This window comes from Neofelis nebulosa, chromosome 15 (genome assembly GCF_028018385.1).
Source record: "Neofelis nebulosa isolate mNeoNeb1 chromosome 15, mNeoNeb1.pri, whole genome shotgun sequence".
NCBI classification, from domain to species: domain Eukaryota; kingdom Metazoa; phylum Chordata; class Mammalia; order Carnivora; family Felidae; genus Neofelis; species Neofelis nebulosa.
This window is the reverse complement of record NC_080796.1, coordinates 69,193,087-69,218,218: the sequence shown is the minus strand read 5'-3', so window position 1 is coordinate 69,218,218 and position 25,132 is coordinate 69,193,087. Positions and strand designations below refer to the sequence as shown.

Here is a 25,132-nt window from a genome sequence, read left to right as displayed (position 1 = left end):
TCTTAAATTGGCAGCTTTTGATTCTAGAAATAATGTTCTGTGCTTGTGTGTGGATGATTTGTTAAGTACTGGGAAAGTGAATGATCATCACTAGGCCCGGGATGGATTCGTTAATATCAAGCTGTGTTTGGGGCGCCTGGGTGGCTCAGTCGGTTAAGTGTCCAACTTCGGCTCAGGTCATGATCTTACGCTTCGTGGGTTCGAGCCCCGTGTTGGGCTCTGTGCTGCCAGCTCAGAGCCTGGAGCCTGCTTCTGATTCTTTGTCTCCTTCTCTCTCTGCCCCTCCCCTACTTGCACCTTCTCTCTCTCTCTCTCTCTCTCTCTCTCTCTCTCAGAAATAAACATTAAAAAAAGTTAAAAAAATATCAAGTTGTATTTGATCAGATTAACCTACTTTCTTCCAGTGACAAAGTTGCTGGAGTAGGAGGAAGGGAAGTATGGTGGGAATAGCAGATGTAGATTTCAGCAAGGCATTTGACAAGCTACCTCGTGGTAATCTTATGATTAAGATGGAAATGTGCAGAGAAGGGCAATGAAGGAGATTGTTAACTGCTTGACAGCCATCAACATAACACACTAATACTAAGATAGACGGGGTGGGTGGGGAAAAAGCGGAGAGGTCTGTATCACCATGTGACAAGACTGGTCTTGCCATTTTCTTTTCAACATTGTTTTAGTTGCACAGATGATGATATAGGAGGCATGCCTATGTGGCAGTGAACAAAACGTGTCGTGTTTCTAGGAAAAAATAGAGAACATGAAAACACTGCGAAAGATTTAAAAATATTAATACCAATACTTGCTTTCTGGAAATCTGTAAAAGTATCAGTTCTCACCAAATTAAAGTATAACACAATTTTGGTCAAAGTCCCAGTGAGACTGTTTGGGGGACACTTAACAAAATGACCGTAAACTTTAGAAAAAACATGTAAATATGGCCAGGAAAATGCTGAGAGAAGGTGAGAAGGAGGGAGGAGGGTTGGAGACAGTCTACCAGGTATTAAAATGGGTTGTACATAAAAAAAAGGGAGTCCTGAAACCAGAGTAGAATGACAGGTTGATGGAACAGAGTAGAGCAGTCAGAAATCAATCCATGTACACGTAAGAATGCTGTATGTAAACACATGGCATTTCAGATCGGTGGGGGAAATGAATGAGATAACTGGCTGAAAATAAAGTAAAATCTCATCCTCAAAGCTCATACCAAAATCAGTTTCAAATGGATTACAAAGTTAAGTATAAAAAAAAATCCATAAAAATGTTAGAAGAAAAAAATACTGACATGAAGGGAAGACCTTTCTGCCAAAAGCAAAAGCTATATAATACAGGCTTCTGACACAAACAGATTAGACTAGATATAAATTTGAAATATTTGGATTTAAAAAGCATGCCATAAAAAGCATATCGTAGCCTTGGTTTGAGATATTTTCTATTATAAAGATGTCATTTCTCTTAAAATTAATCTGTAAATCTAATGCAAAGCCATAAAAGCTGAAGTTTTAAATTTACCAGTGCGGGTTTAGAGAAATTACACTGGTAGACCCCAGTAAGACTCTTCTAGACTCTGAAAATAGAAAGTTGGTTCTGTTATTTAAGACCTCTCTCTGTTTTAATACTGTATGAGTATCTGCACTGTATTGTAAATGGTTATTAAATTATAATAGAAACAGGGCATTTGAAGTAGCTGAGCCTTAAAAAAAAAATAAAAAATAAAAACTAGACTGTATTTCTGACTTTGCTCCGCTTGGTGTCACTCTTCCTTCTAAAACAGAAACTTTAATTTTGCTGCTCTGGGCTTCAGGTCAATTTAAATTCTATACGATCCGATCCGAGTGGTGAACCTGGAAAGAACCTCAGAGATCATCTCATCAGCCCCTTTGATCTCAGAAACGAGCACTCTGAGGCCCAGTTCTAAGTGAGCTCCAGGCTCAAGGTCATTCATCCCCATTCACAGAAACAGGATTAGAATTCACATTCCCCAACTCCTAGTTGTAGTATGCTATCACATTATGAAACCAAACTCTTAGGAGTGATTACGTTTTTGCCGACAGCTTAAAAACCTTGAAATTAGATGTACTACTATTTGTGAGTATACTGGTCACACAGAGATACAGGTGTAACCTGTCCCTCTTCACCACCACCTGTGGGTTCTCCAGGACTCTGAGTCCTCCTGCTTAGTTCTGTGTCTGGAACATAATGCAGAAGTCACTCAGTGAGTGACTACGTAGTCAGATGGACTACTCCGTTGTCAAATTGCAGTAAGACTGGGTGTATGTTAAAAACTTTTAGAAATGGCAGAAAGCCTTTATGTAATCTGCCCTCCCACCCTTTTTGTTTTAATTGAAAACTAAGATGTCGAGATATATTTTTACGAACATCTGAATTAGGGAGTTATTCATAGTGTGGTAGTGGAACTCTTTTCATTACTTCTTTAAAAGTCTCCCGTCTTTGTGAATTCAGGAATTCAGTATTTTTCATGGAGTGAGAACCTTGAGAAAAGACTTAGAGCGGTGGTTTGCAGAAGCCCAGCGCTAACCGGGCAGGAACCATTGTTAACTGGAGGTCGTCACTCTGTAGAGCAGTTGCTTGAGCTTTGAGCTTGAACTTGGAGCTTGGAGTGGTACTTCAAACTCAGCTTTTCAGGATTTCCCTTGGAGAAAGTCAAGCAAACTTCTTAATTTTGTGCTGTATAACTTTCTGTGTAATGGAAACTGACCTTCCGTTTACGCAGTTTGCAAATGCATTCTTCTGTAATCTAGACTTTTGTAATATTTGGAGGGTCAAGAGTTGTCATAGAAGCACATCTTTCACTGACAGATTAACGCTTGGGAACCGTAAAGTGTGAATGTGCTCAGGTTTGTTCTCTATGGCTGGTCGGAGTAGGGGCACACAGAGGCGACTGGAAAATCTAGTGTGTGTGTGTGTAGGTTTAAATGGGAGCGAGAGGACTGTATTCCAAATTCTGTGTCTAGTGAGACCCCCAGCTGTGGAGGTGGTGAGGGTGAGGGGTTGATAGATTAGAATTGCACATAGGCCTGTGATTGAGGGAAATCATTTTGTTGTATGTTTCCCCCCAGTGTAATCCACTTCCTTGGTAGAAAATTGAACAGTGTGCTCCTTTCAGGGTGGCAAACAGTGAAACCACACAGCGGACTTCCGTGCCCGGTAGCCCTGCCTCACCGAGCTAGACTCTGTGCCTGTCGCCGTAATTGCTGTGTAAACGAAGTCCTCAATGGTGGCTTTGGTTGTCTGGAGGAGACTGCTGCTGGCCGGGTTTATTTTAAGAAATCAATTGCGGAGGAAAAGTTTTAACTTTATTGATGTGGATTTCGTGTATGCTTAGGATAGACTTTTTAGTTTGGGGACAGATTTTTCAAACTACTCCAAAGCATGCTGGATTGCTAGTTGAACAGGGCAGACAGCAGCATCTTTAAAACCTTCCCGTTGTTTGAATCTTCTGTCGGGTATTCATCTCATCTGAATCTTGATTTTATTTTAGCGTATCTCACACAGTGCTTAACGTAATTTTCTTCTGAACATTTCATTTAGGTCAGTGATGTGTTGGATTAGGGTGGTGGGGTATCAGAATCACTTGTGAGGGTTTTGTTTTTTCTTCTTAAATTACATATTCTACATTTCCCTGTGATTTAGGTATACACCTTTCTCTCAGCTCCCCCCAGCCTAGAGCCATTGATAGATGATCAAGTCACTGGTTTTCAAACTTTCTTTAAAGCATAGAATCAACTTCAGACAAAGTCTAACATGCAAAACAGATAAGTATTGGGAAGGCTTTTCTGATTGAAGTTGGAGCCAGATCCCAGTGACCCTGCCTTGACGCCCCCTACCTCCTCGCCAACTCCTGGAAAAACAAGGAACATGCCGTATTCATGAATGAAAACAAAAGAAGCACCATTTTCAAATGAAATAATGATTCAGGCAATACGAAATGAGAGACCAAATGCCTTACGTTTGTGTTAATGAATCCCAGAGAAATATCATTTCATTTATTCTCAACCGTTGAGTGTCGTTAAGGGTAAATTAATTAAAATAAGGTATTTGCGGGGAAGTAGACTCCTCATTTAATTATTCCCAGTCAAATGTGATTTCCTCTGGGCTCTGTGTGTGTGACGGCATTTCTCTTCCATGGTTTAGTTAGGTGATAAACAGGAAGGAGATAATTTACTTCATTTCCAGTTGGACAGTAGTCTGTCAAAGAATATAAAGATGGGTAGGTGGTGGTCTGCAGTTAGAGATTCCTTTTGACTTAATGCCTTAAAGACAATGTAAGCAAAACTGTAGATGTGGCTTTTGAAAATGGCAAATCTCCAATATCTCATTTGATCGTATTTCTTTTCCTGCTGCTGTCTTTCTTGGGGCAGGTGGTGGAGAAAACGAACCCTACGGAGCCCGTGGGAGTGGTTTGCCGAGTGGACGGAGTCTACCAGGTGGTGGAATATAGTGAGATCTCCCTGGCAACAGCTCAGAAACGAAGCTCGGACGGGCGACTGCTGTTCAATGCGGGGAACATTGCCAACCACTTCTTCACTGTCCCGTTTCTGAGAGATGTTGTCAAGTATGAGCAAGATAGATTCTTCTGTCATTACTCAGGAACTAAGTCACTTGAGAAGGAGGAAGACACCCCAAGTCCTTATTCTGTGGAATTCATCTTCTCCCCTGAAGATCACCCTCATCAAGTGGAAATTTATCTCACATTGTTGTTGTTTTCACATGATAGGGTGCACATCTCTAGGAGCCTGTCTGCCCTGCGTCTAGGGCCTCAGAATTCCTGCTGGTGGACGCAGGTCATCTAGTGTTGAAAGGCTGCCCGCCCAATTTTAGCTGGCTCCCAGACTAGCATTCAGGAACCAGTAGGGAAAGGAACCGGAGACCTGGGTGGAAATCAGCGTGGTGGGATAAAAGCATAACATCAGAAGCTTCTTTAATCCATCGGTCTGTTAAGGGAAGGACCTTCTCACTGTCTGCTTCACGTGATAGCTTTTAGACATTCATGATGGTTTACTTCTCAAAAAGTTCCTGAGCTTTACTGTAGGGTATTGACTCCAGTTCCACAATATCTCCCGTCCCACTCTGCGCTTTGTAGCTGTGTTAGTTGATTTGTCCATAACAACTGTCAATCCTCATCTTCCCATTCCACACTTCAGGGGCTCTCGGTTGGGAAAGTTGGGGCAAAGAACAGAACCTTTTTTGGAAGACATGGAAACTGGGAGAGACATTGGTGTGAGCTGTGGTGTGTGCTCTTTAACGTGGAGATCGTTACTGGATTCTTTTAAAACTAAGGAGGTGGATAGGGAAATCTGTTCACTTCATATTTAAACATGAACCGAAACTTCCCAGATGCGCTTCACTTTGACAGTCTTAGCAAGGTTGTGGGTGCATTTGTGCCTGAGTGTGATTATAGGATTTTCTGGCATTTTAACTTCGGAAAGTGATTATGTCTTTTTTTTTTTTTTTTCCCCCCTACTCAGTATTTATGAACCTCAGTTGCAGCACCATGTGGCTCAAAAGAAGATTCCCTACGTGGATTCCCAGGGGCAGTTAATTAAGCCAGACAAACCAAATGGAATAAAGATGGAAAAATTCGTCTTTGACATCTTCCAGTTTGCAAAGTATGTTTTCAGCAGCACCAGTAAGATTAGCTACAGGTCTTGAAATGTTGCTTTTCACTCCGTTAGGCCAGGACGCTGTTTTCTGCAAACACTCGGGAGCATGTATGTGAGGGGTGGCGTTGTGGCTGTGAGTGTCCTGTCGAGACTCATTATCATTCTCTCAAAGCGCCAACCTGGGAGTATGATTTGAGTTGCCTGTATGTTTTCTTTCTTTCTTTTTTTTTTTCTTTAATTTTAATGTTTATTTATTTTTGAGAGAGAGAGAGAGAGAGAGAGAGAGAGAGAGAGACAGAGCACGAGCGGGGGAGGGTCAGAGAGAGAGGGAGACACAGAATCTGAAACAGACTGCAGGCTCCGAGCCGTCAGCACAGAGCCCCACGCGGGGGCTCGAACTCGCGAACCGTGAGATCGTGACCTGAGCTGAAGCCGGACGCTCAGCCGACTGGGCCACCCAGGCGCCCCAACCTGTATGTTTTCTTTACACCCGTTAGTCCATTGTCTGACTCTCCTGCAAAATTGTTAAATTTTGTTAAAATTGTCACTTACTTTGGCTAAGAGACTGAAAGGTTGAGCTAGGGAATTGGCCCAGTTTGTGCGTAGGCTGTCTTACTGACCTCTAAGTACGTGTTTCGGAGAACATGACTTTAGATTCTATAGCTCTCCATCAGAGATCACATTCGAGGCTGAGGTATGTGGCTCTGAATTTGGCCAGTGTACAAATGCAGAAGACGAATTAGCTGTATAAGATTCATCTTCCCCTGTGGGCTTCTAAGGCATCTTTTTTCGCCTCCCCCCTTTCCCACCCCCAGAACAGATACTCATGGGTTTTGCATTAAGATTTCTGACCTTTCTGACTTAAGATGAAGTGTTTTGTAGTTTGGGGTGAAAATAATTTCTCATTTTTGCATTGGAGAAAAGAATTCCAGCTTTAGTCTAGGGACGAGCAGGATATCTTTCAGTGTTCGTCTGGAATCAGGTTAAGACCAGCTGTTGAGGACCAGGGCTTAGCTGTGTAGACGGATCACAGCTGTGTTTACAGTTTTAAACTTTGTGATAAAGTGGTTCCTGTATGGCTCCACTCCAGGAAGTTTGTGGTGTATGAAGTACTACGTGAAGATGAGTTTTCCCCGCTGAAGAACGCGGACAGTCAGAACGGGAAGGACAATCCTACCACCGCGCGACACGCCCTGCTGTCCCTTCATCACTGCTGGGTCCTCAACGCGGGGGGCCACTTCATAGACGAAAACGGCTCTCGCCTCCCAGCCATTCCTCGGTAAGTCAGTGTCTGATCTCGTGTGTGTGGACGCTTCCTGGTCTTTGTCTCCTCGGGCCTTTCTCCTCTCCCTCTGACTGTTCCTAGATGTTTTTTCAAAAAGCATAGTATCGACGTGGGCAGTTCCCAGCGTATGGTGGCTTTTGCCCGTTACAAAGAGAGTGATAGCTTTTCTTCCCTTTAAAGAGGAATCACTTCTGAATCTCTCGTTTTGGATACGCGTCCACCACGTCCGTGTATGACTCTTGCTGAAGGGCGGTCAGGAGGGAATCCTGTCGGCATGCCATATGGGTAAAGCCCGCCGGGGGCACACTGCACCGCAGAGTGAGAGCACTGGTTGTTGCCACTCACGTGCCCGTGGCCTCACTACTTGTGCCATCTGTGAGACTCCCCACCTGCCACTTCCCGCCAGAGACCCGCCACCCACATGCGACCTATGAGATGTCGGCCCGCTGCCCCTCCGACCGCGGCTCCTTCACGGTCACTGGGGGAGGTGCCGGGAAAGGAAGGGGGTGGCACTGGCATTCACTGATACTCAAACTTGAGAAATGTTTTGGGATTTAAAAGTTAGAAAAAGAAGGCACTTTTAGCTATTTAAGTGTAAGAGAAAGCACTTTTAAGCTAACTCTTGAATTTTATGATCAAACCCTCACTGGCACCTAGAATTACCCCCTTCAAACTCATTTGATATTTGTGCACTTACGTACAAAACAGGCTGCCGTGTAATTTATGTTCGTAACGGATAAAATGGCCGGCTGCATGCTCAAAAGCGCTAGAATGCCTTGGGGAACGTTCGAACATCCGCCAGCTGACTGGTCCGTGAGCGTGCTTTTACCAGCAGGGCCGGGGCTGGACTGTGTCGCAGCCTGGAGCCACGTTCAGGCTCTGTCTCGTCAACAGGTTTGCTCTGTGGCCCGTCAGTTGTCCTTCATGCTTCGTCGCTGGCCGTTGAGTTTTTTTTTTACCCCTTCCAATTTCCTTTGCCAAGTTTATAATTTACCATACATCGACATGCCTTTCAGTCAAGTGTATTTTGCATTTCCACTTCATTGTTATTGTTTGATTTGTTTTCCATTCCCATTAATGCTTATTTATTCCCACATAGCAGTGCTACAAATGGGAAGTCAGAGACCATCACAACTGATGTCAATCTCAAGTAAATATCCCAGCCTGCCCGCAGCGCATGGTGACGGGGCTGTGCTTCCCTCCATACTAACTGGCGTTTGTAGCTTTAGTGCTCTGCCCTTTGGTGGTCCGGGGCGGGTGGACGGTTGAAGCTTTGGTGGGGGTGTCCTGCGCTTACTTGGTGGCCGGTATCTGTCGGGATGACACTAACTCAGAGTCTCCGTGCATGCTGGCAGTGGGGAGCATGCTCTACTAGAGAATCTGACGTGGACGTTTGAGTCTGTAGTGACAGATCCACTAGTGATGGGTAAGGCCTTGGGCAAGTTCCAGGCCGGGAGAGCGAGTGGAGACCCCAGCATCAGCTAGATAAGAAGAGCATTCTGAAGAGGTGTCTCACTGAATTGGAGATGTGCTCTCAGTATAAAGCTAGCGGCCTCCAATGTGTCTGATGGCTCTTAACATAGAGAAAACTGTTCTTTTAGTGTTTTCTCATACTAACAGCTCCCTTCCGTGTGTTAATTTTGTGTGTTAATTTTAGTCAGTTCTTATCCTGCGCCCAAAGAAAGAAGCTTTTTGTCTGAATGGCAGATAATTTGCATCTAGAAGTAACACATATCCTCTCTCATCGGGGTATTGATAGCGTTTGCAAAAGCCATTATCCTTATAGCTAAAGAGGCAGTCTGGTGTTCTTGCTATGTCTGAAAAGTTATTTAGTTAGAAGTTTTAAGCATCGAAGATAATTTGGGAAACGTACAGGGCGGAGGATATGGAGATGAGAGTTATCTCAGAAGTAGCCACGGATGGGGGGGGGGAATGCCTGGGTGGCTCAGTTGGTTGAGGGTCTGGCTTCAGCTCAGGTCATGATCTTACAGTCCGTGAGTTCGAGCCCCGCATTGGGCTCTGTGCTGATAGCTTGGAGTCTGCTCAGATTCTGTGTCTTCCTCTCTCTGACCCTCCCCCGTTCATGCTCTGTTTCTCTCTGTCTCAAAAATAAACAAACATTAACAAATTTTTTTTAAAAAAGAAGTAGCCACAGGGATGTGATATCTTTTTCGTCCTTGTGATTGTTTTTCCTTTTTTTTCTGCCTGTGTCACTCACCTTTTCCCTATGGAGATGGGTCCCTGTCGGTGTCGGTGTCTCCTTGCCCGTAGACAAGGAAGTGGGATCACAGCTCTGGCTAGTTTCTTATAGGAACCAAAGGTGACTGTTGCCCTTCATGCCTTTGGGAACCAAGATGCAGAACACTGTGTTATTTTCTGCCCCATCCATCATTTTTAAAATATGGAAGCAAGGTGCTTTTATTTTATTTATTTCTTTATTTTATTTTATTTGTTTTAAACGTTTATTTATTTTTGAGACAGACAAGCAGGGGAGGGGCAGAGAGAGAGGGAGACAACGGAATCCAAAGCAGGCTCCAGGCTCTGAGCTGTCAGCTGTGAGATCATGACCTGAGCCGAAGTCGCTCGCTTAACCAGCTGAACCACCCAGACGCTGCAGGAGCAAGGTGCTTTTATAATTTAAGAAATAGATTTTTTTTTTTTTAATTTTTTTTTCAACGTTTTTTAATTATTTTTGGGACAGAGAGAGAGAGACAGAGCATGAACGGGGGAGGGGCAGAGAGAGAGGGAGACACAGAATCGGAAACAGGCTCCAGGCTCCGAGCCATCAGCCCAGAGCCCGACGTGGGGCTCGAACTCACGGACCGCGAGATCGTGACCTGGCTGAAGTCGGACACTTAACCGACTGCACCACCCAGGCGCCCCAAGAAATAGATTTTTGACCCAAAATATCTTTCTCACTGAGCCACAGCCTTTTTTTTTTTTTTTTTTTAATGTATATTTTTTGAGGGAGCGAGAAAGAGCACACACACACAAGAGGGGCAGAGAGTGAGGGAGACAGAGGCGTTGAAGCAGGCTCTGTGCGGAGAGTGGAGAGCCTGACGTGGGGCTTGAACTCATGAGCTGAGTTCATGACCTGAGAGATCATGACCTGTCCCAAAGTTAGAGGCTTAACCGATTGAGCCACCCAGGCACCCTGAGCCACAGCTTTTAACCTCAAAAAGTGAAATAGTTTCTTAATGACAGAGCTGAAATCAGCAGCCAGCTACCTCCGTTGAGATACAAAAAGTTTTAAACACTAGTTGTTGTTTGGGTTCTCTTATATAGTACGTGTCTCCCCAATGATGTCCTTTTAGCCATTTGTAGAATAATTAAACTGAAATCAAAGTTGAGCCCTCAATGAGATCGCGGACTTAGAAATAAAATTGTTCCTGCTGAAATTCTTCTCTCTAAAGGGTGTCCTCAAGTGAGTAGAAAAAGATTACTTGTAAGTGAGAGGTGACAAGGAGGTATTTTGTATAAAGGAAACAGCTGGGAGATACTCTGAAAGAATGGAAACAAGGTGCTGAGTTTTGACCAGTTGACATTAGTTCTAGTTTTCATCTTAATCCCTATGGAGCAGTTAGTTACCAAAAGTACTCTTGGCCAAAGACTTGGGGAACAGTACTGTCACTGGTTTAAGTTGCCGATCTCCTGCGATTTTGCATTTGGTGATGGGAGCTTCTGTCTTTCCTCCTTCTGGGCATCCAGCTTTATTCAAAGTGGCTTTCTTTTCTTTGTGGTACGTGAAGAGAAGTTACATTTAGGTCAGCTATGTGTTCCTTGGGTCCAAAACCACCTTCTGATCGTGGCAGACGTCAAATTCCTCATGGGTTCTGGTGGGATGGGGCTGTTGTGTGCCTCTCATCGGTGAGACGGGTCCTTGTTTTTCCCATATGGTTTAATATGACTCCAAGCTGCCCCAGAGGGTCGGGACCAGATTTCTTGAGCTCTTTTGATAGAATCTGACACAGATCTGGATAGATGTGTGCCCCATTTTTTAAATTCGTCTTTTCTCCAAATTAGTCTGTCAGCCGTCTACCTCTGTACTTCATTTATTCGTTCAGCCAGCAAACCTTTGTAGGCCTGCTCACAGACCTTCATTCCTGCAGTAGTTTTCACAAGAGAAAAGAGTCCTTTCTTAAGCCTACTGGGAGGTCAAGATGCGTAAGAGTTAAGTAACATCATCAGGCAGTGTGTGTTAATGTGTTAAATGTATGACATAAGTAATTTTTATTATTTAGGAGGCAGTGACTTAGCAGATGTCTCTCATATATATATATATATATATATATATATATATATATATATTTTTTTTTTTTTTTTTTTTTTTTTTTTTTTTTTTTTTTTTTTTTTTTTTGGTATAAATAAATGAGAGCAATCACTACGAGATGCAGTGGTCAAGGGAAGGTTGGGGCTTGTGCTGAATCTTGGAGGATGGGTATAATTTGGATAGTCCAGATTTTTATTTGACATGGTTGAGAATGACTTGGAATAATCCAAAGTGTGTGCAGCTGGCTGGTTTGAGTGAAAAGCAGCAGGGCAAGCTGGAGAAGGATCTAGAACACCTTGAACTCAAGCTACATGGTTCTGTTTCTTTATTTTTAATATTTATTTGTTTTTGAGAGGTCACAAGTAGGGAAGGGGCAGGGGGTGGGGGGACAGAGGATTCCAAGCAGGCTCTGTGCCGACAGGCTGACAGCAGTGAGCCCAAGGTGGGGCCCCAAGTCACGGACTGTGAGATCATGACCTGAGCTGAAGGTGGATGTCCGCTCAACTGACTGAGCCACCCAGGTGCCCCCACATGGTTCTGTGTAGAAAAGGAAGCTTGGGCATCGCCCTGTGATTTTGACTCCGCCAAAGCTTCGGATACATATTTGGTAAAACAAAGGAAAGCTGCCGTTTGAGGTTGTGAAAGACTAGTTCTTGTGTGCTCTTAGTCCTACCAGTGGAAAAACCTAGAGAGAGGTCTCATGCCTTTAAGCATATTAAAAACACTGCTTATTGACTTTTACATTAAAAGCTTTAGAAACTTTTAGAAACTCAGGATCGAGTAGCTATATATGTTAGAATGTGACCTAGGGGAAGCAGATGGTGACTTTGGCCTTGTCTTTGCTTGGGTTGCATTCTGCCTTAGCTCTTGGAAAAGAGACTTTGGTGAAAGTAGCAGAGAAGCACTTTGAAACATCAGATGAATCAGCTCAGCTAATCCAGGAGGTTTGGATTGCACGGAAAATGTAAACCGGGAAATAACTGACCTTTAGAACAGCGCTGTCCAGTAGAACTTTCTGTAGTGAAGGAAATGTTCTATGTCTGTGCCATCTGATTGGGCAGTCATTAGCCATTCACAGCTACTGAGCACTTGAAATGTGGGTTTTGTGACCAAGGAACTGAATTTTAGAATTTTAGTTAATTTCAAAAATTTAAATTTAAGGAACTGCATGTGGCAGGTGGCCAATGTCTGTTGGACAGTACAGCTTTAGAATGTTTGTCCATATTAGTACTTACTTGAGAGTACTTCACTCTCAAGGTCGTGGTCAGGATTAAGGTGAAATATGAAGGGTTCAGAGTACTTAGCGGGCCTGGACCGTAGTATATATTCTATAGTATAGAGTCCATAAATAGTCCCTTCTTTATGACATTCAAACTTAACCATGGTAAAAGATGAGATGTGCGTTAGAGGGATACGTGTAACGATACAGGTGAAGTGCTTTGAAGATCTGCTGGTAATTACTGGCCTTCGCCCCCCATAGCGTCTTCTGGACCATGACAAGTTCATGTTACCTTAATCCTCAGGGAATCTGGTGGCCATCAGGATAGCGGCTGTTCTGTTTGCTTAACTGGGAGAGTTCGGTTATCTGCAAGCTTCTCAGAGGGAAGGGGTGGTCTGTACTTTCACTCTGGCAGTAACATGAGAAGCAAAACCTTCAACATGTCTGCTTTTTTTTCTTAGCTTGAAGGATGCCAATGATGTACCAATTCAGTGTGAAATCTCTCCTCTTATCTCCTATGCTGGAGAAGTAAGTCTGATTTTCCTTTTCTTCTTATTCTTTGAAAAGTAGGATTCTGATACTGTTTTTATTTATTTATTTTTAACTAAAAATGTTTATTGTTGAGAACGAGAGCATGTGTGCGAGTCGGGGAGGTGCAGAGAGAGAGGGGGACAGAGGATCTGAAGGGGGGCTCAAACTCAAGAACCGCGAGATCATGACCTGACTTGAAGTCGGATGCTTAACCAGCTGAGCCGCCCAGGCGTCCCTGATTCTGATACTATTTTATGTTTAAGTGTTCTGCCCTGCTCATCCTGGGAATGAGAAAAGAGGTTGCATTTGTTCCAAATTCTTCTCTTTGAGAATTCCTGTTATGGCTTTGCGCCTGTCCCACAATGGGGTTAGTTGCCACACACAGAATGTTTAATAGTTAGTCCATTTCATTTACACATTGAAATGCGGTGGTCTTTGAAAACAGTTGGCTTTTTTTTTTAAGATAACTTATCAGCTCTTTTGTTTTTTAATTGAAATATAGCTGCCACCCAGTGTGGCACTGTTTTCAGGTGCACAGCTTGTGAGTCAGCAGGTCTGTACGTTCTGCTGTGCTCACAGGTGTAGCTGCCGTCTGTCACCATAGGGCACTACGCCGTGCCCTTGGCTGTGCTCCCTCTGCTGGACCTTTCATCCCATGACCTACTTCTTCCATAGCTGGAAGCCTCCACCTGCCACTCCCCTTCACGCATTTTGCTCCCTCCCCCCCCCCCCCCCCCCCCGCCCAGCCCCCTCCCCTCTGGCCACTGTCAGATTGTTCTCTGGATTTGGGGGCTATCTGGCTTTTTAAAATGCAGTGCACTTTTTTCTCCCAAAGGGTGGTTTTGTTCGTATACTTGGTACTCTCACTTTCAGGACTGGGGGATTTAGGGGTTCCTACTCTTCTAATATGTGATATTTTTCCTGGAGACCCTTGTCAGATTGCTTAGCTCCAGCATCAGAGACAGCCACGTTGCTGAGAAAGTTGACTCTGTTGATGATGATAGGAAGAATGATTAACACCTTACTTACTTCAAGAATTATAATCAGAGGAATTTTCCTTTCATTGTTATTTGTTTTCTGCTTCTGTAAATCGGTCAGTAAGCTCAGTTTAAAAAGTATACTAGGTAGATTTTTACCGACTTTTAAATTCTGCATCTCAACCCCGCTTTTTGGCATCCATGCTTTAAATCTTTGGTATAGTCACGGCGTCCTGCATCGTATGACTAGCGCCTGCCGGTTTTCTGTGTTTCATTCCAACCCTTCTTTCAGGGAATAGAAAGTTACGTGGCAGATAAAGAATTCCACGCGCCTTTAATCATTGATGAGAACGGAGTCCATGAGCTGGTGAAGAACGGCCTGTGAACTGGAGACTAAGTTCCACCACAGTAAGAATAGCTTTTACTTTCGAGAGAGCAACTGTGAACCTCAGGGCCTCTCCTGGAATACTCAGCCGTGAATATCCACGGGGTTTCCTTTCGCTTGTTGAACTCTTAAAACTCCCGCGTGTTCCCCAAGATCCAGATGACTGAACTCCAGAAAGCATTTTTATGATTCTCAACTCACTGAAGGTCTTACTTCTATTTTTCAATTGTAGACTTTGTTTTCCGAGCCAAGGAAGACGTTGGCCAACCAGGAAATTTCCTACAGCTGGGGCATAGTCAGGGTGTTCAACATCACTGTACTTGGAGCTGGAAACATTTGTTTTTGAAGTTGTACATAGTAATAATATGGCCTCGTATGTGTCAAAAGCTTTCTACGGTACTAAAAGTGTGTTTTATTTTATCAGAAATTAAATTTTTTTAAGAAAATAATTGGACAGTCAAATAAACTTTTCTTCCTGTCTCTGGAGTGGCATTTGTACCTTGAGGAAATTATTCTGCTAGAAAAACATGAAACTTGGGAGAAACTTGGCCATAATGCAGAAAACCAAATTGGCAATTCCAGGAAATTGCAGCCTCGTGGTTTTTATTTATTTATTTATTTATTTATTTATTTATTTATTTATTTATTTATTTTTGAGTTTATTGATTTTGAGAGCAAGCGAGCAAGGGACGGGCAGAGAGAAGGGGAGAGAGAGGATCCCAAGCAGGCTCCGGTGTGTCAGCATAGAGCCTGACACGGGGCTCAGACTCAATGAGCCCATGAGATCGTGACCCGAGTGGAAAATCAAGAGTCTGACACTTACGACTGAGCCGCCCAGGTATCCCCGCAGCAGCAGTTTTTAGATGAACATTTGTCTTTGGACTTCATCCTCCTGTCACTTTATAACAACGACTCTGAACCGGAGACGATTTGCTGCTTGGGAAGGCCTTCGGCAGTGTCACCACTGGGAGGGTGGGGGGGTGACACCGGCGAGGAGTGAGCGAGAGGGACCAGGGATGCCGCCAGACTCGCAGCGCACAGGGCGGCCTCCTGCACCCAAGGGTGATCTGGCCCACGATGTCAGTACTGTGAAGGCAGGGAAACCTTGTTTCACGTCATTGGTTTGTTCTCTTTTACCCACATATTTGATAGCTCTCAGGAATTCAGAAGAACACGGTTCTGGTGTTTCCCCAGACGAGTTAATCACTAACATGCAGGTTTTTTTTTTTTTCTTTCCATCTAGAGGATGAGCAAACAGAGGTGGGTCCTTAAGATATGGGGCATAGTTCTGTGGCCCTTAGGAAGGGGCACCTGGGTGGCTCAGTCGGTTAAGTGTCTGACTTTGGCTTAGGTCACCATCTCACAGTTCATGGGTTTGAGCCCCGTGTTGGGCTCTGTGCTGGCAGCGTGGAGCCTGCTTCTGATTCTCTGTCTCCCTCTCTCTCTGCCCCTTCCCCCCACCTCGCTCTCTCTCACTCTGTTTCTCAAAAATAAACATTAAAAAAAAAAGGAAGCGTTCTCTAGGTCTAAGATGGAGTTTGCATGAAAATATTGAGCTCTGTAAATGCATTTTATAGAGCATTTAAGTCTTGACCAAAGCATAAAATTTAACATTTGGATAAATGAAAAATTCTAAAAATTAGGTCTAGAGAAGAAATTACTAAATTTTATCTTTTACTGACAAGTGGTCACAAGATGGAATATTATAGGTGAGGCTTTTCTCTAAAAGGAGAAATTTTAAGAATCGCTTTTTTAAAGAAAGTATGTAATACATATTTTTTTAATGTTTATTTATTTTTGAAAAAGAGACAGTAGGGAGGGGCAGAGACAGAGAGAGACAAGAATCTGAAGCAGGCTCCAGGCTCTGAGCTGTCAGCACAGAGCCCGACGCGGGGCTCGAACTCACAAACTGTGAGATCGTGACCTGAGCCGAAGTCGGACGCTTAACCGACTGAGCCAACCCAGGTGCCCTATAAAGTATGTAATATTTATATCTATCTAAATTTATTTTTTGTGCTAAGGTCTAGATAGTGTGTCCAGCATATTTTCTCTTTGCTTTCAATAACAGCCCAGTTTTGCTATTGTTATCCATTCCGTTTCTCAGATTTGTGAGGTTTGAGTTCTCCGTCAGAACGAGCTCCGAGTGGATTGTGAGGACAGAACTGCTCAGTGTTAGCACCTGAATGGTACGCTTCATTTCCTTTTTCCGGGACCTTCATCTGCGGTTTCCTCTCTCCCCATCTTTAGGCTCCTATGGCTAATTTCAGGAAGGGGAGGATGGGCAGGATGGGGGCAGTGGTGTTCCTGGAGAGGAGCGGCGGCTGAGGGACACTGGGTGCAGTGAGAGCAAAGGGTCTGGGAGCCACTGAGCCGTGACGTTACGAGGTGGCTGCATTATACACCTTCACACGTCCTTGGTAAATAATTGTTCTAATTCAGAAAATACAGAATTGGGTAAAATGGTTATAAAAACATGAACTAGACTCATTTGGCAACAGTGTGATAGAATTTACATGAGAGTTAATAATCACTTTGAGTGTCATTGAAATCACCCTTGCACGTATGTTAATAACTTTACTGATAGTCACAAATGAACATATAAGCCAAATAGGCTGTGTTATTTGAATATTTGATTTTTGTTCCTCAATTTCCCTCTTGCTTCTTGAAATTGATGCAGTTTTGGTATCTAAAAAGGAATTACTAGGGATATCTACAGAAAGATGAACAAAAATAATTTTATGTTCAATCTAGCCCTTCTTTTCCCCAGTTTGAATTGTTATTGGTAACAATGTGGGTTCATTGCTAACCGCAGCTTACTATCTGCAGTGTATCCTCTTGGTGATTCATCATGGCACAGTCAGATCTCAGTTATCTAGGTAAAACGAGGCGAGGACAAACACATGATCCAAGAGAGTGACTAAAACACAAGCCATTCAGTTGACCTGGAAGTGTGGTTTCCTACTAGACGAGACTGATGCTTTTGCAGTTCAGAGAGCCCTCCAGAGAGCCCCAGTTTGGGAAAGGCATGCTGGGAAGTGATGGAGTGAGTCAGCCAATGAAGGCTGAGTGCCTGTCACATGCCCAGCACTCCCTGGGATAAAAGCACAGAGCCCTCTCCTTACACGGCTTGCGTTCTGGTTCAGGGGATAAAAGTAACCCCCTTAGATAATGCAAGGATGATTTAGTACTAAAATGCAAGGAAGCAAGGTCAGTGGGAGGTGAACAAGGGTCACTGTTATGGACTGGAGTTTGGTACGGCAGAACTTCTCAACGACAAACCCTGTTATCTTGAGAGAGGGGATGTTAAGGTCAGAAGTTTCTGTTCCAACAAGAAGACATACCTTAATAGTTCTACCATGTCTTATGAAAAACCAGTGAGGTTTTTACTCATCAGAACCATGTTTCACTCATAGTAAGCTCTCAAATAATTTGGCTCTGATTCTATTGGATTTAGTTGCCTTAAAATCAAACGTGTATTGTGATTCAGATATGGATTATTAGTGGGAGTTGGTGATTGTGGGGAGGAGGGGTTACTTAGCCGCATCCAGTTGCCAGGTGCTGTCCAAGTTGTAGGGTTAATGAGCAGACCTGTAACGGTGATTTTTCCAAGTGTGGTCCCCTGACCGGGTACATCAGTGTCACCTGGAAACTTGTTAGAAACACACATTCTCAGAATCACTCCATTATGCATTCGTGGGTGGGGCCTAGAAACTTCTATTCTGACACACCCTCCAGGTGATTCCGATGTATCCCAAAGTTTGGGAACCATTGCTCTAAGAAGGCTAACCAGAAGGTCAGGGGCAGTACCAAAAAGAACATACCCTAGGGGAAACAGGCCCGTGTGCGTAGATCAAGAAAAGGGGAGGCCAGAAACCAAATAGATCTGGCTTAGGTGAGCTTTCTTCTTTAAAAGACGGAGGGAATGGTGGCGGTGGTGGTAAGAGTAGAAGACGGAGCTAGAGAGACCTGACCTGGACGCTTGTAATTGCGAAGGACAATGGTTTCTAAACCCTTTGGATTCTCTGGATTGCTTGGAGAGATTTAAAAAAAAAAAACAAAAAAACCCAAAAACAACTCCAGTTCTAGAGATTGTGATTCTCAGTCTGGTGGAAGGCCTGGGTACCTAATTTGTAAAAAAGCACTGGATGATTCTAGCAAGCATTTAGGAGTGAGAATCACTGACTTGCGGGCAGAGACTTAGCGAAGGGTGAGGGGAACAAGAGTCTGGATATGTTCTGGCTTTGAAAAACCAGACAAGGGAGGCCAGAGATGAAGAACATATCATTTGAGAGGAAGAGCGCAAACAGAAGCACAAACAGGTGGGCAGGGCCAGGGAACATGCATCCTGGGGACGGTTCCACTTTGCAAACGCCTCAGATTGCTAGAAAGAGCCACCCTACACTGGGCTCTTCCTAAATTTTATCCCTCTCCAATTCAGAGCGTTTCCTCCAGCTAGAGTGAGGGTAGTAGGGGAAACAAAGTTAAGGAATAATTTGGTTTAAAAATAAGAGTTTCAGGGGCGCCTAGGTGGCTCAGTCAGTTGAGCGTCTGGCTCTTGATTTTGGCCCCATTCACGATGTCACAGTCGTGGGATGGCGTCCACATTGGGCTCACACTGATTGTGAAACCTGCTTGAGATTCTCTCTCCCTCTTCTCCTCTACCCCGCTCGCTCACCCTCTCTAAAATAAAAAATAAATAAAAATAGGAGTTTAGTCTGAATGAGAAATAAAAAGTAAAAATGTGGTAAGGTGATGGCATCATGGGTGGGTTTTTCCTCTGTATTTCATAAATTTTTGGATGATGCATTCTTAGTAATTTTATGATAAAAAGTTTTATCCTTTATAAAGTCTCAAAGGATGAATAAACCAAGGGTATTCACATTGACCAGTTAGGTGCTTCTGTGAGAGAACTCAGAGGTAACATTGGGTGTGATGAGGCCCACAGAGTGTAGACGTACCTTCAGATAACGGAGTGTGGACAGTGCACCATTGGAGTGTAAGGCACCGTGGTCTTTGTATGCTGTCATCTCTGACCTTGGCCATTACTTGGAGCTTCCTGTGTGAAGCAAATGTCTGGTACGAAAGCCTTTCTGCGAGGCTGAACAGGAGTCCTCTGGTGGAATATATGAATTCAGTATCTGCTCACTCCCTCTTAAAGATGAGAGGCTAAGAGGCTTGCCAGAAGCTCAGTGAGTCAGTGGTGACACCAAATATGTTTATATAGACATAGTGTTTTCAAACTTCTGAACCGAGTTAGAAGACAACGTAAGAACAGAAAGTCTATTATTATAGTTGTGTGACTCACTGTTTCCACATCAGCTCTCTCATTTCTATCTCAGTAATTCTACTTCTCAGAAAGTGTTCCTTCTTAGATTTTTTTCTAGTGGGCACATTTTTTTGTTTTGTTTAGTTTTGTTGTGCAGAATGATGCGTAGAACTCCTACATATTCTATACAGCAAAATATAGACTAACGTAGGTGATGTGTATGAGATTGAAATGGGACTTGATAAATTTCCTTTTAAAGTTTAAAATTTCTCCTAATTTATGTACTTCTAAGAGGTCTGAAATTTGACAAAGAGATTATTACTATCATTTTTTAAAATTTTTACTGAAATTCTAGTTAGTTAACGTACAGTGCGATATTGGTTTCAGGAGGAGAATTCAGTGATTCATCACTTACATGTGATACCCGGTGCTCCTCACAAGTGCCCTCCTTAGTACCCATCACCCGTTTAGCTCATCCCCCACCCACCTTCCCTTCAGCAACGCTCAGTTTGTTCTCTGTATTTAAGAGTCTCTTAGGGTTTGTTTCCCTCTGTCTTCTTCTTTTTCCCTTTCCCATATGTTCATCTGTTTTTTTGTTAAATTCCACATATGAGTGAAATCATACGATATTTGTCTTTCTCTGACTCACTTATTTTCCTTAGCATAATACACTCTAGCTCCATCCACATTGTTGCAAATGGCAAGATTTCATTCCTTTTGATGGCTGAGTTATATTCCATTTGTGTGTGTGTGTGTGTGTACACGTACACATACGTACCATGCCTTCTTTATCCATTCATCAGTTGATGGACATTTGGGCTCTCTCCATAGTTTGGCTATTGTTGATAGTGTGGCTATAAACATTGTGTTGCATGTACCGCTTCAAATCTGTATTTTTATATTCTTTGGGTAAATATCTAGTAGTGCAATAGCTAGATCGTAGGGTAATTATACTTTTAACTTTTTGAGGGAACTCCATATTGTTTTCTGGTGTGGCTGCACCAGTTTTCATTCCAACAATGCAAGGTTTCCTTTTCTCTGCATCCTCGCCAACACCTGTTGTTTCTGGTGTTGTTAATTTTAGCCATTCTTACAGGTGTGAGGCGGTATCTCATCATGGTTTTGATTTGTCTTTCCCTGATGATGAGTGATGTTGAACATTTTTTTCATGTGTCTGTTAGCCATCTGGATGTCTTCTTTGGAAAAGTGTCTATTCATATCTTCTGCCCATTTCTCCACTGGATTAATTGTTTTTTGGGTGATGAGTTTGATAAATTCTTTATAGATTTTGGATGTTAACCCTTTACTCGAGATGTCACTTGCAAATATCTTCTCCCATTCCACAGGCTGCCTTTTAGTTTTGTTGATTGTTTCCTTCAGTGTGCAAAAGCTTTTGTCTTGGTGAAGTCCCAATAGTTCATTTTTGCTTTTGTTTCCCTTGCCTCTGGAGATGTGTCTAGGAAGTTGCTATGGCTGAGGTCACAGAGGTTACTGCCTGTGTTCTCCTCTAGGATTTTGATGGTTTCCTGTCTCACATTTAGGACTTTGATCCATTTTGAATTTATTTTTGTGTGTGGTGTAAGAAAGTGGTCCAGTGTCATTCTTGTACATGTTGCTGTCCAGTTTTCCCAACACCATTTGAAGAGACTGTCTCTTTTCCATTGGGTGTTCTTTCTTGCTTTGTCAAAGGTAAGTCGACCATATAGTTGTGGGTCCATTTCTGGGTTTTGTATTCTGTTCCATTGATCTATGTGTCTGTGGTTGTGCCAGTGTCATATTGTCTGATGATTGATTACAGCTTTGTAATGCAGCTTGAAATCCGTAATTGTGATGCCCCCAGCTTTGCTTTTCTTTTTCAGGATTGCTTTGGCTATTTGGGGTCTTTTGTGGTTCCATACAAATTTTAGGATTGTTTGTTCTCACTCTGTGAAAGATGCTGGTGGTATTTTGATGGGGATTGTGACAAAGACATGAACATCTCATGAACATAACATAGTGAATATCAAGTAAAGATAACCATGGCTAATACCTTACGATGGCCCTTAACCGTGTGGTGGGCATTGCTTGAAGCACTTTATCTACATTGTCTCATTGAATCCTTACTACTGTCCTATGAAGTGTGAACTTCTATTGTCCAGTCCATAAACTAGTAAGAAGCAGGGCTGGAAATTGAACCCAATGTCTGAATCCAGAGACTTACTCTTTTTCATTTTTTTTTATTTAAAAATTTTAAATATACACAATAGTAGAGAACAGAATAACAGCCCTCTGTTACTTAGTTTCTAACAATTAACTTTGGCTAATAATGTTTCATTTAATTCCCACCTCCAATGCCCCCATGGAATTATTTCATAATCAGTTCAACGTGTTGGATGTAATACTGCAGTATACATCTAAGAGCTAGGTGTGTGTGTGTGTGTGTGTGTGTGTGTGTGTGTGTGTATCCACACAACTTAAAAACCTTAATAATTAATAATGATTCCTTTTGTCATCTGCCATGCATTGAATGTTTGTGGTCCCCCCACCCCTGCCTCCAGTTCCTATGTTGAATGCTAACCCAATGTGATAATATTAGGAGGTGGGTTGGAGGTGATTAGGTCACGAAGGTGGAGTCCTCATAAATAGAATCAGTGTCCTTATAAAAGAGACCACGAGAGTTCCCTTACCGCTTCCACCTTTGGAGGATATGGCAAGATGACCACCATCCCTCTGTGAATCAAGAAGCAGAAACTCACCAGACACCAAATCTTCCAGTGCCATGATCTTGGGCTTCCCAGCCTCCAGTACCGTGTGAAATAAAGTTCTGTTTTGAAGTCCCTCAGTCTGTGACATTTTTGTTATATCAGCCTGAATGGATGAAGATGTCATCTGATATGATCCCACGAGTGTTCAAATGTCCCCAAGTATCACATAAATGCCTTTTTAGTATTGATTTATTTGGATCAGGGTTTAAAGTCCACTTAACTGCTTTTGTGATGTTTCTTACATGGTTTTAACTTGTGCATGTCCTTTTTTTTTTTTTTTTTAATATTTATTTCTTTGGAAAAAACTGGTAATTTTTCCAGTCTTGTAGATTTTGGATTTCATTTCCATGTTAACATTTTCCTCTATCTTCCATATTTCTTGAAAACTAGTTGTGTCTGGGACTTGATCAGATTCAGGTTCATTTTTTCCCCCCATAAAAAACACTTTCTAGATGGTTCTGTGTATTTCCTATTGAATCTCACTAGAAGGCGTGTGTCTGTGATGTGAAGATTGGCATTTTTTTTTTTAAATTAAAAAAATGTTTATTTGAAAGAGAGAGAGAGTGAGAAAGTGCAGACGTGAGTTGGGGAGGGGCAGAGAGAGAAGGAATGAGAGAATCCCAAGCAGGCTCCCTGCTGACAGTCCCACATGGGGTTTGAATCCACAAACCACCATGAGATCATGAGCTGAGCTGAGGTAGAGTTGGGACGCTTAAACGACTGAGCCACCCAGGCACCCCTAGTTAGCTTTCTTAAGGATTGTTTGTTCTGCCTCTGTAGGTATTGTCAGCCCGATCCAGCCATTATAAAGCCCCCTCCAACCTTTCATCTAATGTCTTAGCAGCTACTGAGTCTTGTTTCCAAGATCCATTATTTCATTAGGGGCTGAAAAATGAGATTTTCCTACCACTTCTTTTGTACTGATTAGCAAGAATTCTTTATAAAGAAACATTTCCATCAATTGTTTGTTTACCTAGTACAGCAAAAACAGTATAAATCCTTGAATCTTTACCAGTTTCCAGAATAGTGAGCTCTGCCCCAGCTCTCTCCAGAGATGGCCAGTGAAGCACTCCCTAATCCTGAATATTATTATGAACTCAGTGATTTTTGATGGTTGATGTGTTTCCATGCGTTACAGTCATTATTAGTTTGGGCCAGTGAGCCCTTTGAATTGGCTCCTGTGTCCTGACATAACTCCAGTATTTTTTTGTAGCTTCTTTATGTTTCAGGATCAACTTAAACATTTCCAGCCCTACTCTAGACAGATGCTTGGTTTTTTTGAATACCGATTTAGATGTTTTATAAAATACATTTATGAACTAATTTATTGTGACACATTTTACTTTTCTGACTTTAGGGGAAACCTTGCGATGAAAATTTAGATCTGTAAATCCAAATTTACTTGTGAAATCAAGCCTACACTCTTGGACTGAAGGACTGAGACTACATTCTAGAAAGATCCAGTCTGCTCTGGGATGAGAGTGTACATAATGATTGTAGTTAGGGGATGTGCCAAGAGTCAGTTTTTAGGAACCGTGGTCCTCACACTCCTGTCTCTGTGCTCCCAGAGTCTGTGACTCAACCTCATGCAAGTTAAGTGTGGATGATTCTTACACACGCCACAGGGGTCACCTTTAAATGAGAGTGTAATCACCTTTAAATGAGAGAAGTACTCAGTGGTGCCCGCACTGGAAAGAGTCCAACTTGCCAAAGGAAGCCATTTCTCCAAGAAGCTTTGGTTCCTTTTAATAGGATATGGTCTTTAGATACTATAACGTGGGCACTAGGAATATTTATTGCCAGAGGTTTTAGGCCTTTTTACAGGACCAAGCTAAAAAATATATTAAACAATTTTTTTTTAGAGGGAGAGAGCATGAATAGGAGAGAGGGGCAGAGAGAGAGAGAGAGAGAGAGAGAGAGAGAGAATCTTCAGCAGGCTCCACACTTAACGTGGAGCCTGACAGGCTTGATCTTAACCATGAGACCATGTCCTGAGCCAAAATCAAGAATCGGACACTTAACCAACTGAGCCACCCAGGTGCCCCATTTTGTTTTGAAAACAAAACAACAACAAAAAAAACGACATCGGTATAAACTGATAATTCCAATTTTTAAAAATAAGGTACTACTTTGATTTTGTTTGTGTCTCTTTTAAGCTGAAAATCTTGGTTCCTAACAATGTAATTATTTATTTTAAAAATATTACTGTGATGGTTAATTTTGTGTGTCAACTTGGCTGGGCCATGGTGCCCAGATATTTGGTCAAATGTTATTCTGGGTGTTTCTCTGAGGGTGTTTTGGATAACTAACATTTAAATTGTTTGACTTAGAATAAAACAGATTGGCCTTCACTATGTAGGTGGGCCTTATCAAATCAGTTGAAGCCCTTAGCAGAACAAAGACTGACCTTTCCCGGGCAAGAAGGATTTCTCTTAGCTGATGGCCTTTGAACTTGAATTGCAACACTGGCTCTTCCCTGAATGTTCAGCCTGCCAGCCTACCCTACAGATTTTTGACTTAAATTCCATGAGCTAATTCCTTAAAATAAATTTATCTCTATATACTCACATCCTGTTGGTTCTGTTTCTCTGGAGTTTAAGGGAAACTTATTGCAACTTCCACTTCTCATGAAGACAGAATAAACAGAGGCTGGATTTGCCCCTCCCATCTGAAACAACTGATAAACCAGAAAAAAATTAATGAAACAATGGCACAAAAGACATTGGACATAAGGCAATGAAGGTCTGTGATCCCTGGAAGACAGGGCACAAACGGAACAAGCCCTATGGTTGTCCCAACTTGCTGCCTGGAGAGAATTTTCAGGCCATACCATA

General features: G+C 42.7%; 1 protein-coding gene across 6 annotated transcripts in view; it reads left to right on the top strand.

Moving 5' to 3' along the window:
• Positions 1–24,865, top strand: part of UAP1 (UDP-N-acetylglucosamine pyrophosphorylase 1) — a 49,329-nt gene extending 24,464 nt beyond the window's left edge. For 2 of the 6 annotated variants that reach the window (XM_058701023.1, XM_058701017.1), the window contains 6 exons: positions 4,380–4,573; positions 5,487–5,627; positions 6,712–6,900; positions 8,006–8,056; positions 12,857–12,923; positions 14,196–14,774. In XM_058701023.1, coding sequence (XP_058557006.1) covers positions 4,380–4,573; positions 5,487–5,627; positions 6,712–6,900; positions 8,006–8,056; positions 12,857–12,923; positions 14,196–14,288 — 735 coding nt within the window. In that variant the 3' untranslated portion in view covers positions 14,289–14,774. Of the gene's footprint in view, positions 1–4,379; positions 4,574–5,486; positions 5,628–6,711; positions 6,901–8,005; positions 8,057–12,856; positions 12,924–14,195; positions 14,775–16,535 lie in introns of those variants that run through there. The other 4 variants (XM_058701020.1, XM_058701019.1, XM_058701021.1 and 1 more) reach the window with 4 other exon arrangements.
• The last annotated feature ends 267 nt before the right edge of the window (positions 24,866–25,132 follow it).